Genomic DNA, 17,012 nt, shown 5'->3' with positions numbered 1-17,012 from the left:
ACTGGCAATCCAGCTTTCACCAGATCCCACCATATGGGACCTTTTTTTCTTTTTTTAAAGAAAGAACTCGCTTTTTAAAGCTCCTCATTTTGGAAAGCATACAAACTTCTGCATTGTGTTTAACATAAAAGCTGTATACTTGATCATGTACTTGGAATAGAAAAGGGCTTACAAAAGAAACTATAATTCACTTGTATTTTAATTTAAATTATGATTTTTTGTTTGTTTAAATATTGCACTCTTCTTTCTCCCAAAAGATTTGAATTAGAATGCAAAAAAGACGTATTGGTAAGGTTTACAAAAGTTTGAGATTAAAACATCCTGACCAAAGGAAAGGAGTACATTAGAGAAAGACATATGATGTTTTCTTCCAGTTGGTCCTATGATACAATAAAGCATTAATACACTCCATGTCTTGGCATAAATTTCAGGGTAAGAACCACACCAATAGGCAAGTGAATTATGTTTGATGTGAAGCAGATGCCACCTGGGATGCCCACAAGCCATACTGGAGTGTATGGGTTCAAGTCCCAGCTCTACTCCCAATTTCATCTTCTGCTAATGTGCACCCTGGGAAGCAGCAGGTGATGATGGCTCAAGTGGTTGGGTCCCTGCCACCTATGTGGGAGAGCTGGATTGAGTTTCACGCTCCTGGCTTCTGCCTGGCCCAGCCCCAACTCTTGTAGGCATTTAGGGAGTAAGCCAGTCTGTCTCATTGTCTTTAGAATAAGTAAAAATAAATAGATTTGGTATGTACCTGGGATGGGGGGACCTACTATATGAGCATATTTACTTCCATATGGAAAGTGTCAGACATCAGATATGTGTTTGGTTTGAAGAGGTTTCTATTGTACCTAGAAAAGATCCCAGGTGCCAAAAAAAAAATAGAGAAACAAGTCTTCATGGGGCCTTGTTGGCACTATTTCAGTGGTACTTTTCATAAATGCCTCTATGGCTTCTGGATCAGTGGGGAACATAATCATCATGTAAGCTTCCATTCCAGGATCCATGTCAAACTAAGTTAATACATAGAAAATAAATCAACACTGACTGTCTATTTTTAAGAGACAGTTGCCTTATACATACAAACTGTTCCCAGATGATTGGCATGGGGCTGCTGGTGTTATCTTAGCCTCTGGTTCTCTATGGGGGTAATCTCTGAGGGGTATGTTAATAGACAGACCTGGCATTCTTTTCTGCTTCATGTAGTAGAGATTCACCAATGTCTGAAAGAAGTATCAATTATCAGACACTGAAGAACATTGGCTATAATTAGACTTCTTGAGCTTTTTATCTTTCAGTACTTTGAAGATTAATTAAATGAAGGAATTTAGAAACAATTTTTTTAACTTTTATTTAATGAATATAGTTTCCAAAGTACAGCTTATGGATTACAATGGTTCCCCCCCCCATAACTTCCCTCCCACCCACAACCCTCCCCTTTCCCTCTCCCTCCCCCCTTCCATTCACATCAAGATTCATTTTCAATTCTCTTTATATACAGAAGATCAGTTTAGCATATATTAAGTAAAGATTTCATCAGTTTGCACCCACATAGAAACACAAAGTGAAAAATACTGTTTGAGTACTAGTTATAGCATTAAATCACAATGTACAGCACATTAAGGACAGAGATCCTACATGAGGAGTAAGTGCACAGTGACTCCTGTTGTTGACTTAACAAATTGACACTCTTGTTTATGGCATCAGTCATCACCCTAGGCTCTTGTCATGAGTTGCCAAGGCTATGGAAGCCTTTTGAGTTCACCGACTCTGATCATATTTAGACAAGGTCGTAGTCAAAGTGGAAGTTCTCTCCTCCCTTCAGAGAAAGGTACCTCCTTCTTTGATGACCTGTAGAAACAATTTTTAACTTCTTATTTTTGTAGGACTATTATCATAGAGTTTAATTGATTTTTATGTTTTAGTTACTGAAATTTCCTCCTTTCTTTCTAATGTAAGCACCAAAGGAATACCTTTCAAGAAAGAAATGTTGACTTTTAAGAGGACACGTTTCAGTTTTGCTTATCTTTTATTGACTTTGTATGTATTTGCTTTAATATTTATACTACAAATTACCCTACAAGTTCTGTTATCTTAAACTAGCAAACCAAAATGATTATAATGTGCACTGGAGAGGGTTGTACTAAATATAAGGATGCATGTGACTCAACTGAAAATGCCATACTCTTTTTTTTTTTTTCATGTTCAATGCATCTTTGAGCTCATCAGGAGATCTGGTCCTCAATATCAAAATATTTTGTTTTATAAGTTGATACATAAGAAAATAAATGTGTTTCCTCACAACTAGTGAATCTTTTTATAGTCTACATTGATGACATAGAGAGAATACTGATATTGAGAGAAGAGGTCATCATGGCTGATGTGAATGGTCTCATATGAGGGAGCGATTCTTAAGTCTCCAGGACAAGCACTTGACTTGCATCTTATGAGAACTTTCTGTGGCAGGAAGAACATAGGCTTTGACATCACTGACTGGGGATAAAATTCTGGTTCCATCACTTTCTAGTTGGCTCTGATTTCTAGCAAGGTACTTGGATCTTTTGATTCTTGGTCTCCTATCTGTAAAGAGGAGGTCAAGATTTTTCATAGACGATTATTTGGTATACAGAAAACAGTTATTATAGAAATCACTCCACTGTGATTTCCTGGTAGGATATGGAAAGCTGTCTTTTTCACTGGATTTGTTTCAGGTTTAGGGTTCTAGAATGACTTTTTTTGGATTGGAAGGACTACATTGATATATATGTTTTTGGTCAGATCTGGTATTTGATTCTGGGCAAATTTGTGAGATATTGCTAGATTCCTATCAGTTTTTTCTAAGTCTAACTCCTGATTTGAAGTTACTCCGATTTTTAAGTGTCTTCCAGTTATGCAATGGCTTGCTCTGGATCTGTTTTGATTTCTGCTTTAGAATGGAATTCTAGGATGCTAGGCAATAAGTCTTACCACACGGGCAGTGACAGAGCCATTTTTCTTTCTCAGAGTGATTATTTTTTATCTAGTTGGAGGACAGAAAGGTCTTCTGTCTATAAATGTTCATGGAGTGCCTTCTCTGCCATGTATGATTCTGGGACCTAGGTATACAGCAATGAATAAACTTGAGAAAGTTTTTTGCGCATCTGGAGATTAAATGCTACATTGCAGCGAGGCATTGATTAGGGATAAGTATGTCAGAATATATAAGTAAACATTTTCATGGATTCACACCGATAAAACAGAATAATAGGGGCGACTTGGGATTTGTGATTGGAGGTCTCTCTTAGGTGGTAACATTTTATTTGCCTACTAATTATTCTTACCCATATCCTATTTCTCCTAGTTCCTGCCTATTCCCAAATTCTAATCTTCCAATCTGGTGATTGCCACTATGACTTGGTGAAAAGTTGGGAGGGGAATTGTGGGTGACATATTTTTGGAAAGGAAGATTGTTAATGGGGGAAGAAGGGTTTGTATGTACCCATGCCTGCTGACTTAGTCAAATCAAGCCAATTTCTTCTTTCAGTCTTTGAGTTGGGCTACAGAGCAGAATCTGTCCCTGGGGAGGAGTATTATAAGTTTTTTTTTGTTTGTTTTAAATCGCAGATGCAAGTATCAGAAGAAGCCTTTTGAGATTATGGTAGAAGACAGTAGTATGAAAGACTTGCTAGGTCAGGGTTCAATTATTTTCTCAAAGCAAAATGAATTAGACAACCTTATGAACTGATGCTCAGAGCAAAGAATTGAGAGATGAGTGTGTGTGTCTGAGAGAGATTGTGTGTGTGTGTATCTGTCTGTCTGTCTTCACCTGATGGTGAGAGGAGAGGAGAGGGAAGGCTGCTAAGGGAGGGAAGAAATAAGTTCAACTGGACACTGCCTGGTTGAAGCATAAAACATTTTGCAAATTTTATGCTGTACTTTCTGGCCTCTCTTTTTGAAAGATTACTGCCTTAAATGTTAGTAAGGTGATGTTAATTTTAGCGTTAACAATAATTATAATGTTTTATGAGCCTGTAGGATAGGAAAGGCTTGTAAATGATACAAATATAATGGAATAAGATAATGAGTGAGGTAACTGCAGTTTTGCATTTCTCAAAGGACAACACAAGAATGGAATTTTTATTAGAGTATCAAAGAAAAACGAAGCACTGACACCAGTTGTAAGAGGGAAGTCAAATGTATAATAGTTGAAAATCAAAGGAAAGCTGATAGGCTAAAATAGGTTGTATCTGTGAGGACAGACAATAAAACTATTTCCTATATAACATAGATGGGAATTCCCTGAACTAACGGAGATGAAGGTCATGTGTGGCTGGCTTAAGTCTGAGCACCCTTTTGTTTCCTTCCTCTGGGTTATAAAGCCTCTGTTTGAAAAGGAAACTTTCATTGAGTTTTCCCTCCTATCTTTAGTACAAGTTTTCAGGAAAAAGAAAAAAAAATCATTTGCTCTGTAGAATGCAGTTCTTAGACTCTCACTAGAGGGTGGTGTTGTTTCTAAAACCAGAGGTCACCACTAATCCAAAGTACATTCACTGCTGCGCTGCGTTTATGTTTAAACAAAAGGTAAAGTCCAACCTCCTTAGCCTCCCCTAGAAGTTGGCAAATGCCAAATCTGAAACTTTCCAACGGCCCAATCCAGTTCTGGCTGTTTACAACCCCAGAGGAGCCAGGTGGAGTGGTGAAGAGATCGCTGGAGGAGCTGGGAGGCAGATTCTAATTTCAGCTCTTGCAGTCACCTGTGGACAAGCTGGCTGGGGCTTTCTCTTCCATAAAATAAAAAGGCAGCTCGAGACGATCCTTAAATCATTAGGCATCTGTAAAAATCAGATATTTTAACAATGTTCGGATCTAAAAGGCTGAAGAATTTCTTACCCTCTTGGCCAGACTGAGAAACAAAGTCTTAACATACTAATAATTAAAATACATTTAACGTTATGTGAGGTTTAACATAGATTCTACTCTCAAAAACGCCTCTAAATTAAAACGCCAAGTCTTCCCTTCTGCCAGAGCGCCTTAGAGCCTTGCTTTGCACCTGAGCATTCTGTGGCTAATTTCAGCGGTTTAATGTGTCATGGGAGGATCTCTCTATTCTTGGGCACTAGCTTGCGGGAAGGGAGCAAAGTATGCTTATATAGGATTAGAGAGAGGAGGTTTCACCATCGTCAGATAGGGACGTTTTAAGACAGGGACTGAACCCCTCCCCGCCCCCCCGCACCTTCTATTTTTCTGACTTCCCTCTTATCTGTGCTTTTTAAAGTCGTTCTCCAGGTGGATTGAGTTAGCTCAGTTGCCTTATATCTTCCGTCTTTCTGACTCCCTTTCTTGGTCACATTTATTCACCCTGCGGAGTGAACTTTCACGGAACCTGAAGCAGAATAGGGAACTGCAGGGTCCCAGCAAACCGTAGCTTCTCTCTGCATGGGCTTGGCCTGTGGTGAACCCCTATCCAAACGAAGCTTCATTCGGGCACCCTGTGCGATTTGACATTGGTACGCCACACCCCGTTTCCTCCAAGCCGCCTTGTTTTCGCAGGGAAAGGTTTCCTTGTCCCCACCTCCCACCCCTCCCGGGTTTCGTTGCCTCTTCGAGGTCTGAACTTCCTAAAATACTGCGGGGCGCCTGCGGGGGCGCACAGGCGCGCGCGGCACCGAGGGCCCGAGCCGCGCGGGGCCGGCTCGCGGCAGCCGAGCGCGCCCCATTCTTGGCGCTGCGGCACACCCCTCCGCAGTGAGGATTGGTCGCGCCGGACCCCTCGGCGAGGCGAGGCTCCTGAGAGGCCCACACGCCTGCCAATCCCCACGGGCTGTCAAAACAAGTCTTCCTCCTTGTCACAACAGAGCGGAGTGGAGGCCGCCGCCGCGCTTCTTGGGGCCGCCGCGCCGCGGTCGGCGGGCAGGTGGCGGGTGCACCCGCCCGAGTCGCCGGGTTCCGGCCCTTCCAGGGCTGCGCGCGTCCCGGCTCCGGAGGCCGCCTGGCCGGGAGCCCGGTGCCTTTTGTCTGGCGCAGAGCGGGCGTTTGCATCACGTTTCGGATACATCCCTCCGCTTTCCTCCTCTCCAGCTCCTTCCCGCTCACATCTCCTCCCCACCCCCCGCTGCTGTGCCCCGCCGGACTGCTGGCCTCCGGGACCCCCGCCCGAGGACATCTCTCTGTCGTGCGATGGCTCCTCTCCGGAAAGTTGCTACCGCCGGCCGGTGAAACAAAGTCTGACGGGGCCGCCTCCCGGGGCAGGAGCGCACCCGTGCCCAGCCGCTGCTGCCGGGAGTGCCGTTCCTCCTCGGGGGCCCTAAACGAGACCGGCCATGGCCGAGGGCGCGGCCAGCAGGGAGGGTCTGGTGCCGCTGGACGTCGCTGGGAGCGAAGACGACCCCCGAGCGGGCCCGGACCCTGGCTCCGTGGACGCCGCGGCAGCCGCCGCTGGGGGCCGCCTGAGGGACCGTCGCAGCGGGGTCGCCCTGCCGGGCGCCGCGGGAGCCCCAGCGGACAGCGAGGCAGGACTTCTGGAGGCGGCACGGGCGACCCCCCGGCGCAGCAGCATCATCAAGGTAACGGGAGCCGACCAGCGCCTGGAGCGCCGGGCGCGCGGTGTGGGTGGTGGGCGGATCGGGTACTGGGCGGGATGTGTGATGTCCCGAGCCGGTGCAGGCTCTGCATTGTTTTCTCACGCCTCCTTCGCCGCCGAACCTTCCTTCCTCGTCCGGAGGTTCCCAGACTCCGCTCTTGGCCTTGAGAGTCAGCAGTGACTTTTATCCCCGGACAGCGGAGAAAAAGTTCCTCTCTGCGTCTTTGCGGTTTGATGGATGCTTTCGCGTATTTTCTCTGCAGGCTCCACTAAGCCGTGGAGAGAAGGAGGGCAGGGAGGACTCAGGATAAATGCAGACCCTCAGGATGGTTGTGTACTGCTCTCGGGCGAAGGGTTAGTGTTTCCTGCACAGTAAAGGAAACGCATAGCTTACTCTCTAGGGGGAAAAAAAATCCCCTCCAGACTCGAACGGTCCCGAAATCCCAAGGCGCGTGAACTTTGCCGGTATGCAGGTAGTTTTGGGCGGATACTGAGAGAGCCTAGTTTTTGCACTGCAGAAAGCACAACTGAAAAGCAGTCAAACCCCAGGCTTCGCCCTTGGTCGCTGCGGTTACCACCACATCCCCGGGAACACGCTTCCCCACCCCGGACCACCCCACAGGCTCGCTCGCTCGCCTTTGGCAGGCGATTTGTAAACCTCTGGCATCTCCTATGTCTGTCGGCCTTCCATCTGGGGATTGTCTTTGAGATTTCGTCTTTTGGGTGCATGACTTGGAGCGGAAAACCCTTGCACAGGCTGTGCACAAGGGCTCAGCGTTAATGTATGTGAGTAATGATGTACATGTGAGTTTAAAAATCGATTTTGGTCACTGTCAGAAACTATATATATATATATGTACATATACACATACATTTTTTTCAACGGTGAATGAAAAATGAACTTAGAACTGCTTACTATACAATTTATTGGGTGTGCTCACCCATTCAAAACCCTTGTTCCGGTTTAAGCAGTGTAACCACTCCATAATGCACCTCTGTTTTACAAGCTGCCAGTGCCAGTGTAGGATGCACGCAGAGCACACCCACCTAGCTCCAAGCCTGGTCCAGGCTTTTTCCCCAACACTGACACATGGAATTTAAAACCAACAGGGAGATTTCTGTATTATAAAAAGAGTGGGTGATGATTACTAATGACTTGTAGTAGTTTCTATAATTCTGTGGCTTTTTGGTTATGTGAAAAGGAGTGTTCTACTCCGGGTATGAATTTGATTAAAAGGGAAATAAGCATTTTTTTAAACCTACAAGTCAGAAAGCATATTGTTTTGAAACTTAAAAAAATCGCCATCAGGAAATACATATATTTTAGATTCTAAGATATTGATACTACATGTGATCCTGTATGTGTGTGAAAATAACTTAAAATAGGAGGGTACTTCATAAAGTCTGTTTCTTGTGCAAAAATTTTTGAAATCTATTCATTTTTCATAGTACTATAATACATTTCCATGAATGTTTTGAAGACCCCCTTATATACTCTTATAATGATAAAAAGCAGTGGGCCTCTCTATAATGTAAAACATAATGAATTATAAAGAATATATGAATTCTTGTAACTTTTAAATGATATTATGATGGTTTGTGTTCCCAGAAGCATTGTTCTGAGTAATGGTGCCTCTTTCATTTAGAAGCTTCTTTTTGTGACTGAAAAAGCAGGAGACAATGGAATATCAGCTTGATCTTTGCTCTGTTTAATAGTGAATTAAATAGACATTTCATAAATGACCTTTAAAATTAAAGATACTAGAAAATGAATTTTTATTTCAAATTAGATTTTACTGAAAGGTAATATATACATAGGATTTAAAAAAATAAAGTCAAATCTTGCATAAGAGAATGAAGGGAAGCCTCTCAGTCATTCTGTACTCCCACACTCATAGCTGTTAACACTTTATGTTTTCTTCAAAACATTCCATGCATATATAAGCATATGTATTTATACTTATCTGTGATGAACTATTGAAGCTCCTGATTTACACAATAAAATCTGTCTAGAGCTTTATAGGCCCTATACCTTCGTATTTGACTCAAACAGTTGTGGAATTCCTGGAGGGTTGTTTAAGGTCATTGTCTTGAGCTAAGTAATCTTTGAGGATAATATGCTAGGGCTTTGGTGGGTAGCTGTCATTGGGGTCTATTCCTGGAGGCTTTTATTTCCTTTCAAGGTGGAACGAGGCAGGTGGGCTCCATTCCATTTCCTCTCTGAGCTCAGGAACCTGTTGACATTTTGAATCTGCTGCCCCGACGTTTGCTCATTTTAGCATGGTAAAAATGAGTTTCTAAGAAAAGTTTAAATCATATAAGGGATACATAACACGTGTTCTGTAGTGAGAGAAAATTCAGTCTTCATAGTTTTGCCAAGAGTTCTTTCTATTTGACACTGAAACACACAGTAAAGAAAGGTGTTAGTACGTTTTTGTATTGAAAACTGCTAAATTCCATTCCAAGTAGCCATAGTACAGGAGTAATTGATATTTATGATTCATAACTCTAAGCTACCGAGAGGTTGTAAACCATCAAATATTAATTTATTTTCAGCTTAATTTACGGTATTATTTCTATTCTAAATATTTTAGTGCTGATTCTCTATTAATTAGAGTATTATGTAAATCAAAATAGTGCATTCCTCTATCCTGCCAGAAAACAGACTGTCTTATATATTAATAAAATGAATGTTTTCAGTCAGTTTTCCCTCCCTAATTTGTGAACACATGAATTTAGTTGAGAAAATAACGTCTTTCTGAGCTAAATAAAACAATGAATACACATATCGGTAAACATCTTTGGAAAGTCTTCTTTCTACTACCATTATGCTTCTTTGCCTACATACCAGGTGCTAGGTTTTCAAAGATTTAGTGTGAGAATTAAACTAGGTTCTCTTTAACCTGTATACTTTTTCCCGTGTTTTCTGTGTGATTGTTTTCAGTAGCATTGACATTGATAAATGCTGCATGTTTTTTTGTAAGTGAATTGTTATATATCACAATAATGCAGTTAGGTCCATTTTACTTTCTTCCTGATAACTTTTGGCTTAAAATAATATGTTAGGTATGTATAGAATCTGTAATATCTAAGTTAGGTACTAACCTGCATTTGAATATATTTTCAATTAAGAAATTAGATCATTTATCTGTCATGTACTTGATATCAAACTTAAATTATTTTAATATTCAAGATTATAGTTTACAGTTCTATAACTCCATAATGTTCTGGAAATAGGTAGCAGTGTGGCTTATTCCCTATACTGGGTGATGGGAACTGAGATACATAGATGGTTTAAAGATAGATGATTTTTTCTTTCATTATATGTAAATACTGATGGGCTCTATTTTTCTCCATTTCCTTTTGATTCTACTAAGTACAAATTCTCTAGGCAAGGAAGAGTAGATATTGAAATTGAAATATTGGATTTCATGGACATGATGTATGGGATGAAGCTTGGAGTTGAGAGTGAGGTGCTAAGACCTGTACCAAAGCAGCTAGTCAATGATGAACTTTGGTGTTGTCTTTATCTCATTATTGTATATCATGTCCAATTTCACTGTCATGTTCATTGCAAGGCTGGTGTCATAGGCACACCTTGAGGTATTCTCACTGAAATAAAAATTCTGACTGTCTTCAGAGAGGCAAGGGGGAATGAGTTCACATTAAGTGCTGCCTGCTGTGAGTCAGGTGCTAAACTAGGAGCTTTCGTACATTTCATGCTTAATCCTCACAGCAAACCCTCTCAAGTAGGGAAGGGAGGGACAGAGAGCTGCTCTTAAAATGTGGAATCAGCATTCACAGCCATGTAGAGCTTGTGCTCTTATGCTGGCTCTCAGATGCAGGAAGGCCATGATCCACGAATACTTCTATGTCAGAAAGAACCTGAACTGTGACAGAGTGACAGAAGATTTGCATATTGGGTTTTAAGTCTTGTGAGGGTAAATTATCCTTTCTCTACCCTCCTGCCTCCCGCTCTCCTCCCTTACAGGGTATCTGGTGTTCAATGGCTTGAGAAAGGAATTATAACCTCTCCTGTATTTGGCAATTTTTTTTAAGTCTGTGCTGTATTTGAAAAGGTGGAGCAACTTGGCAGGTGCTCTGCTTGGTGTCATATCTGTTGTTGTATACCAAGCCCACTCCCCACCCTGCCCCTGCAGACGGTATAGTTTGTGGAGGACTGTGTTCTCTTTTTGATTGAAACACAGATGGAACAAATGCCTGGGATATAGGAATATGTATGAATGAGAAAATTGGGATGTCTTCATTTGAAACTTCAAAAATTTTTATAGAGATAGTTATAAAGGAAAAATACATGTGATTGAGAAATTATGTAAAAATTTTTGACATACTGTGAGTTATGTAGGTTTTTATAGGTTGACCTGTGAATTTATCAAAACTTAATAGACTTTTTCCTTCTTCTTTTTTAAAAATATTTATTTGTTTCTTTGAAAGGCAGAGTTTCAGGGTTTCAGAGAGAGAGAGAAAGAGAGTGCCTGAAACAGCTGGGGATAGTCCATTCTAGAGCCAGGAGCCTGAAACTCCAACTGGTTCTCCTGCATGAATGGCAGGGGCCCAGGCATTTGAGTCATCTTCTGCTGTTTTCCTAGGCACATTAGCAGGGAGCTGGATTGCAAGTGGAATAGGCAGGACTTGAACTGGCATTTGTGGGTTACTGGCATGAAGGCAGCAGCTTAACCTGCTGCACCACAATGCTGGCCCTGATGTTTTTCCTTCTGTACTAGTATGTGTTGAAAGTTCAGAATAAACAGCCTATGTATACATTTTGGAAAACAACCTGACTATACAACAGAGTTGCCAGCCTTTACTCTAAAGGGTGTTGAGTCTGTCCTGGTGGCTGCAGTTGGGTTCTTCTCCTGAAAGATGATTGAACTGTTTCGGTAGCATTGGACCTCCTTTGTGGATTTGGTTTATTATCCCAGAAAATTCAGTTGGATGTTTACTTTCTCTGAAATTGCAACAGAAGTGTGGTCATATTTCACCTTAGAAGTGTTTGCTTCAGGCACCAGCATTGTGGTATAGCAGGTTAAGCCGCTCCTTGTAGTGCTGGCATCCCATATGGGTACCGGTTCAAGTCCTGGCAGCACCACTTCCAATCCAGCTCCCTCTTAATGCACCTGGGAAAGCAGCAGAGGATGGCCCAAGTCCTTGGGCTCCTGTATTCACATGAGAGACTCAGAAGAAGCTCCAGGCTCCTGGTTTCAGCTTGGCCCAGCCTTGGTCCTTGTGGCAACTTGGGGAGTGAATCAGCAGATGGAAGACCTCTCTCTCTCTCTCTCTGCTTCCCTCCATTCTGCCTTTCAAATAAAATAAAATAAAATACATCTTTAAAAAAAGTATTTGCTTCATATTTTAGTGCCTTTCTGATGCAATATCCTATAGAACCTCTCAAGAGAATCAGAAATAAACTTTAGGTAGAGAGCCTGTTCCTACTTTAACAGAAGGTTTTAGAAGTGCCTTCTGGGCCACATGGCAGACTCATAGAATGACAAACACCCCAAACAGCACTCTGGCCTCAGAATCAGCCCTTAAGGCATTTGGATCTAGTTAAAAAGCCCATGAGAGTATCTCAGACATTGAAAGCCAAGACACTGTGGCAAAAAATGGCCTACATGAAAGATCTATGTGAGTGAAATTCCAGCAGAAAGAACAGGCCATCAAAGAAGGAGGTACCTTTCTCTGAGGGGAGGAGATAACTTCCACTTTGACTATGGCCTTGTCTAAAGAAGATCAGAGTTGGTGAATTCAAGAGGCTCCCATAGCCTTGGCAGCTCATGACAAGAGCCTCGGGTGATTACTGACATCATAAATAAGAGTGTCAAATTGTTAAATCAACAACAAGAGTCACTGTGTACTTGCTCCCCATGTAGGACCTCTGTCCTTAATTAATTCTACTATGAGAATTAACAGTAAAACTTGTCTTCAAACAGTACTTTATACTTTATGTGTCTGTGTGGGTATAAACTGTTGAAATCTTTACTTAGTATAGAGTTGATTTTCTGTATATAAAGGTAATTAAAAATGAATCTTAATGAAGAATGGGATGGGAGAGGGAGTAGGAGGTGGGATGGTTTGGGAGTGGGAGGGTGAGTATGGGGGGAAGAACTGCTATATTCCAAGGGCTGTACCTATGAAATTTATATTTATTAAATAAAAGCTTTCTAAAAATAAAGTGCCTGCTGACTGTGTGCTACTACTGTTATATTAGAATTTACACTGTTTGTTTTACTTTTTGAAAAACATACTAAGGTTAAAAAGTATAAGTGAATTATATCCATTGAGAGATTAAACACACGTTGTGATTAAGACTGAATAGTTGTTTCCCCAGCCTTTCCCTTTCTACAATGGAGAAAACAGGTAATTAAATTTTGTACGGTAAAATGTCAATTGAACATTTGTTGCCAAGTAATACCTCAGGCATGGCAGGGTGTTATGAGGAAACATCAGGAGACAGCCAACTTTACTTTGACACCACTGAAGAAACAATCCCTTAACTGCTAGACAATACTAGAGAGCTGGTCAGGCAGTGACTGGCAGTTGCTTAATGACAGAATTGTGGTAGTCCTCCCTGCTGTTCCACTCCCTTCTGTTCTTCATTAAAAACTGTGAATAATAAAAATAATTCCATATTCAGAACCAGTATCCAAACTGAGATGCATAGCATTGTAATATTTTTAGAATTACTCAATTTAAAATAAGTAAAATTAATGCACAGGAATAAATTTACTTTTTGTTTCCCAATGGAATCTCAGCACCAGTAAATGAACCATTGGTTGTAAGATGTGGAGAGATTGGACTTTCAATCTAAATCTAAGGTACCCAGTAAATTTCATTATAGAAACTGTCAGTTCTGCAGAATCTCATTTTTGACAAGTGTTTACATATATATATATATATATATATGGTTTATTTGTACATTTGTCATATCTTATTCACCTCTGTATCCTAATTCATTTCTGAATTCAGTTCCTATGATAGGATACAGTAGACAGAGTTTATTGTAGTTAGTGACTAATACTAGATTGATAATAACAATTAGGACCTAACAGCCAACATCCATAACAACAACATTTGGTATTGTTTTAAATATTGGCCAATGTATTGTGTATTTCAGCTAGTATTTGATGGCAACAAAATCATAGCATAACAAAGTATTGGAATAGTCTCTTGGATTTAAAATTGGTTTTGATTTATAGTTTTATTTGCAACATTTTGTCTTTAAGATATTATGTAGTTTATTTTCAGCAGTGCCATTTTCATTCATCCTTTCATAAATCTAGCTTTACATTGAGAAAAATAGAATTATATGTGATGTGTAAAAAAGAAGCATTTATATTATTATCAATTCCAGGAAAAGAAAGGCAAATTAGTTTTATTTATTTTACTTCATTTGGAAGATACTTTTGGATTTTTTTTCATAGGTGTAGGGATAAAGCAGGCAGAGGAGGTCATTTTTATGAAATGTTTGGATTTTTATATTTGTTGCCAGCTACTCTCACATCTTTGTCAATGGAAACAACTCTTGTAAGAGCAAGTGGATGTACTTGTTTTTTTTTTTTTTTAAGATTTATTTGTTTATTTGAAAGTCAGGGTTACAGAGAGGCAAAGGCAGAGACAGACAGAGAGAGGTCTTCCATCTGCTGGTTCACTTCCCAATTGGCCACAACGGCTGGAGCTGGGCCTATCCAAAACGAGGAGCCAGGAGCTTCTTCTGAGTCTCCCAAGCAAGTGCAGGGGCCCGAGAATTTGGGCCATCTTCTACTGCTTTCCTAGGCCATAGCAGAGAGCAGGATTGGACTGAGAGCAGGATTAGCAGCTGGCAATCCAACCGGCTCCCATATGGGATGCCAGCACTGCATGTGGTAGCTTTACCCACTATACCACAGAACCGACCCCACAAGTTAATTTTTTTTTAAATTTAGTAAATATAAATTTCCAAAGCACAGTTTATGGATTACATTGGCTTTCCCCCTGATAATTTCCCTCCCACTCGCAACCCTCACATCTCCCACTCCCTCTCCCACTCCCACTCCATTCACATCAAGATTCATTTTCAATTCTCTTTATATACAGAAGATCGATTCAGTAAATATTAAGTAAAGATTTCATCAGTTTGCACCCACACAGAAACACAAAGTGTAAAAATACTGTTTCAATACTAGTTATAGCATTACTTCACATTGGACAACACATTAAGGACAGATCCCACATGAGAAGTAAGTACACAGTGATTCCTGTTGTTGACTTAACAATTTGACACTCTTGTTTATGGCGTCAGTAATCTTCCTAGGCTCTTGTCATGAGTCGCCAAGGCTATGGAAGCCTCATAGGTTCGCCGACTTCGATCTTATTCCGACAGGGTCATAGTCAAAGTGGAAGTTCTCTCCTCCCTTCAGAGAAAGGTACCTCCTTCTTTGATGACCTGTTCTTTCCACTGGGATCTCACTCACAGTGATCTTTCATTTAGGTCTTTTTTTTTTCCCCCATAGTGTCTTGGCTTTCCATGCCTAAAATACTCTCATGGGCTCTTCAGCCAGATCCGAATGCCTTAAGGGCTGATTCTGAGGCCAGAGTGCTATTTAGGACATCTGCCATTCTATGAGTCTGCTGTGTATCTGCTTCCCATGTTGGATCGTTCTCTCCCTTTTTGATTCTATCAGTTAGTATTAGAAGACACTAGTCTTGTTTGTGTGATCCCTTTGACTCTTAGACCTATCAGTGTGATCAATTGTGAACTGAAGTTGATCACTTGGACTAGTAAGATGGCATTGGTACATGCCACCTTGATGGGATTGTATTGGGATCCCCTGGCATGATTCTAACTCCACCATTTGGGGCAAGTCCGATTGAGCATGTCCCAAATTATACATCTCCTCCCTCTCTTATTCCCATTCTTACATTTAACAGGGATCACTTTTCAGTTAAAATTTAAACACCTAAGAATAATTGTGTGTTTGTGACAGAGTTCAACCAATAGTACTAGAACAAAAAAAAAAAAACTAAAATGGATAAAGTATTACATTGTACATCAACAGTCAGGACAAGAGCTGATCAAGTCACTGTTTCTCATAGTGTCCATTTCACTTCAACAAGTTTCCCCTTTGGTGCTCAGTTAGTTGTCGCCGATCAGGGAGAACATATGATATTTGTCCCTTTGGGACTGGCTTAATTCACTCAGCATGATGTTTTCCAGATTCCTCCATCTTGTTGCAAATGACCAAGTTTCGTTCTTTTTGACTGCTGTATAGTATTCTATAGAGTACATGTCCCATAATTTCTTTATCCAGTCTACTGTTGATGGGCATTTGGGTTGGTTCCAGGTCTTAGCTATTGTGAATTGAGTGCAATAAACATTAATGTGCAGACAGCTTTTTTGTTTGGCAATTTAATTTCCTTTGGGTAAATTCCAAGGAGTGGTATGGCTGGGTTGTATGGTAGGGTTATATTCAGGTTTCTGAGGAATCTCCAGACTGACTTCCATAGTGGCTTAACCAGTTTGCATTCCCACCAACAGTGGGTTAGTGTCCCTTTTTCCCCACATTCTCGCCAGCATCTGTTGTTGGTAGATTTGTGAATGTGAGCCATTCTAACTGGGGTGAGGTTAAACCTCATTGTGGCTTTGATTTGCATTTCCCTGATTGCTAGTGATCTTGAACATTTTTTCATGAGTCTGTTGGCCATTTGGATTTCCTCTTTTGAAAAATGTCTATTGAGGTCCTTGGCCCATCTCTTAAGTGGGTTGTTTGTTTTGGTGTTGTGGAGTTTCTTGATTTCTTTGTAGATTCTGGTTATCAACCCTTTATCTGTTGCATAGTTTGCAAATATTTTTTCCCATTCTGTCGGTTGCCTCTTCACTTTCCTGACTGTATCTTTTGCAGTACATAAACTTCTCAATTTGATGTAATCCCAAATGTTAATTTTGGCTTTGGCTGCCTGTGCTTCTGGGGTCTTTTCCAAGAAGTCTTTGCCGGTACCTATATCTTGCAGGGTTTCTCCAATGTTCTCTAATAATTTGATGATGTCGGGTTGTAGATTTAAGTCTTTAATCCATGTTGAGTGGATTTTTGTGTAAGGTGTATGGTAGGGGTCTTGCCTTATGGTTCTGCACGTGGAAATCCAATTTTCCCAGCACCATTTATTGAATAGACTGTCCTTACTCCAGGGATTGGTTTTGGATCCTTGATCAAATATAAGTTGGCTGTAGATGTTTGGATTGATTTCTGGTGTTTCAATTCTGTTGCATTGGTCTATCCATCTGTTTCTGTACCAGTACCATGCTGTTTTGATAACAACTGCCCTGTAGTATGTCCTGAAATCTGGTATTGTGATGCCTCCGGCTTTGTTTTTGTTGTACAAGATTGCTTTAGCTATTCGAGGTCTCCTGTGTCTCCATATGAATTTCAGCATCATTTTTTCCAGATCTGAGAAG

At 41.1% G+C, this 17,012-nt stretch overlaps 1 protein-coding gene across 2 annotated transcripts in view; it reads left to right on the top strand.

Moving 5' to 3' along the window:
• The first annotated feature begins 5,832 nt into the window (after positions 1-5,832).
• PLCL1 (phospholipase C like 1 (inactive)) overlaps positions 5,833-17,012 on the top strand; it is a 410,531-nt gene continuing 399,351 nt past the window's right edge. Inside the window, exon 1 of one of the 2 annotated variants that reach the window (XM_070070434.1) lies at positions 5,833-6,545. In XM_070070434.1, coding sequence (XP_069926535.1) covers positions 6,303-6,545 — 243 coding nt within the window. In that variant the 5' untranslated portion in view covers positions 5,833-6,302. The remainder of the gene's footprint in view (positions 6,546-17,012) is intronic. The other variant, XM_002712372.5, reaches the window with a different exon arrangement.

This window comes from Oryctolagus cuniculus, chromosome 3 (assembly GCF_964237555.1).
Source record: "Oryctolagus cuniculus chromosome 3, mOryCun1.1, whole genome shotgun sequence".
NCBI classification, from domain to species: Eukaryota; Metazoa; Chordata; class Mammalia; order Lagomorpha; family Leporidae; genus Oryctolagus; species Oryctolagus cuniculus.
The sequence above is the reverse complement of the archived record's forward strand: the minus strand, read 5'-3'. Positions and strand labels throughout refer to the sequence as shown.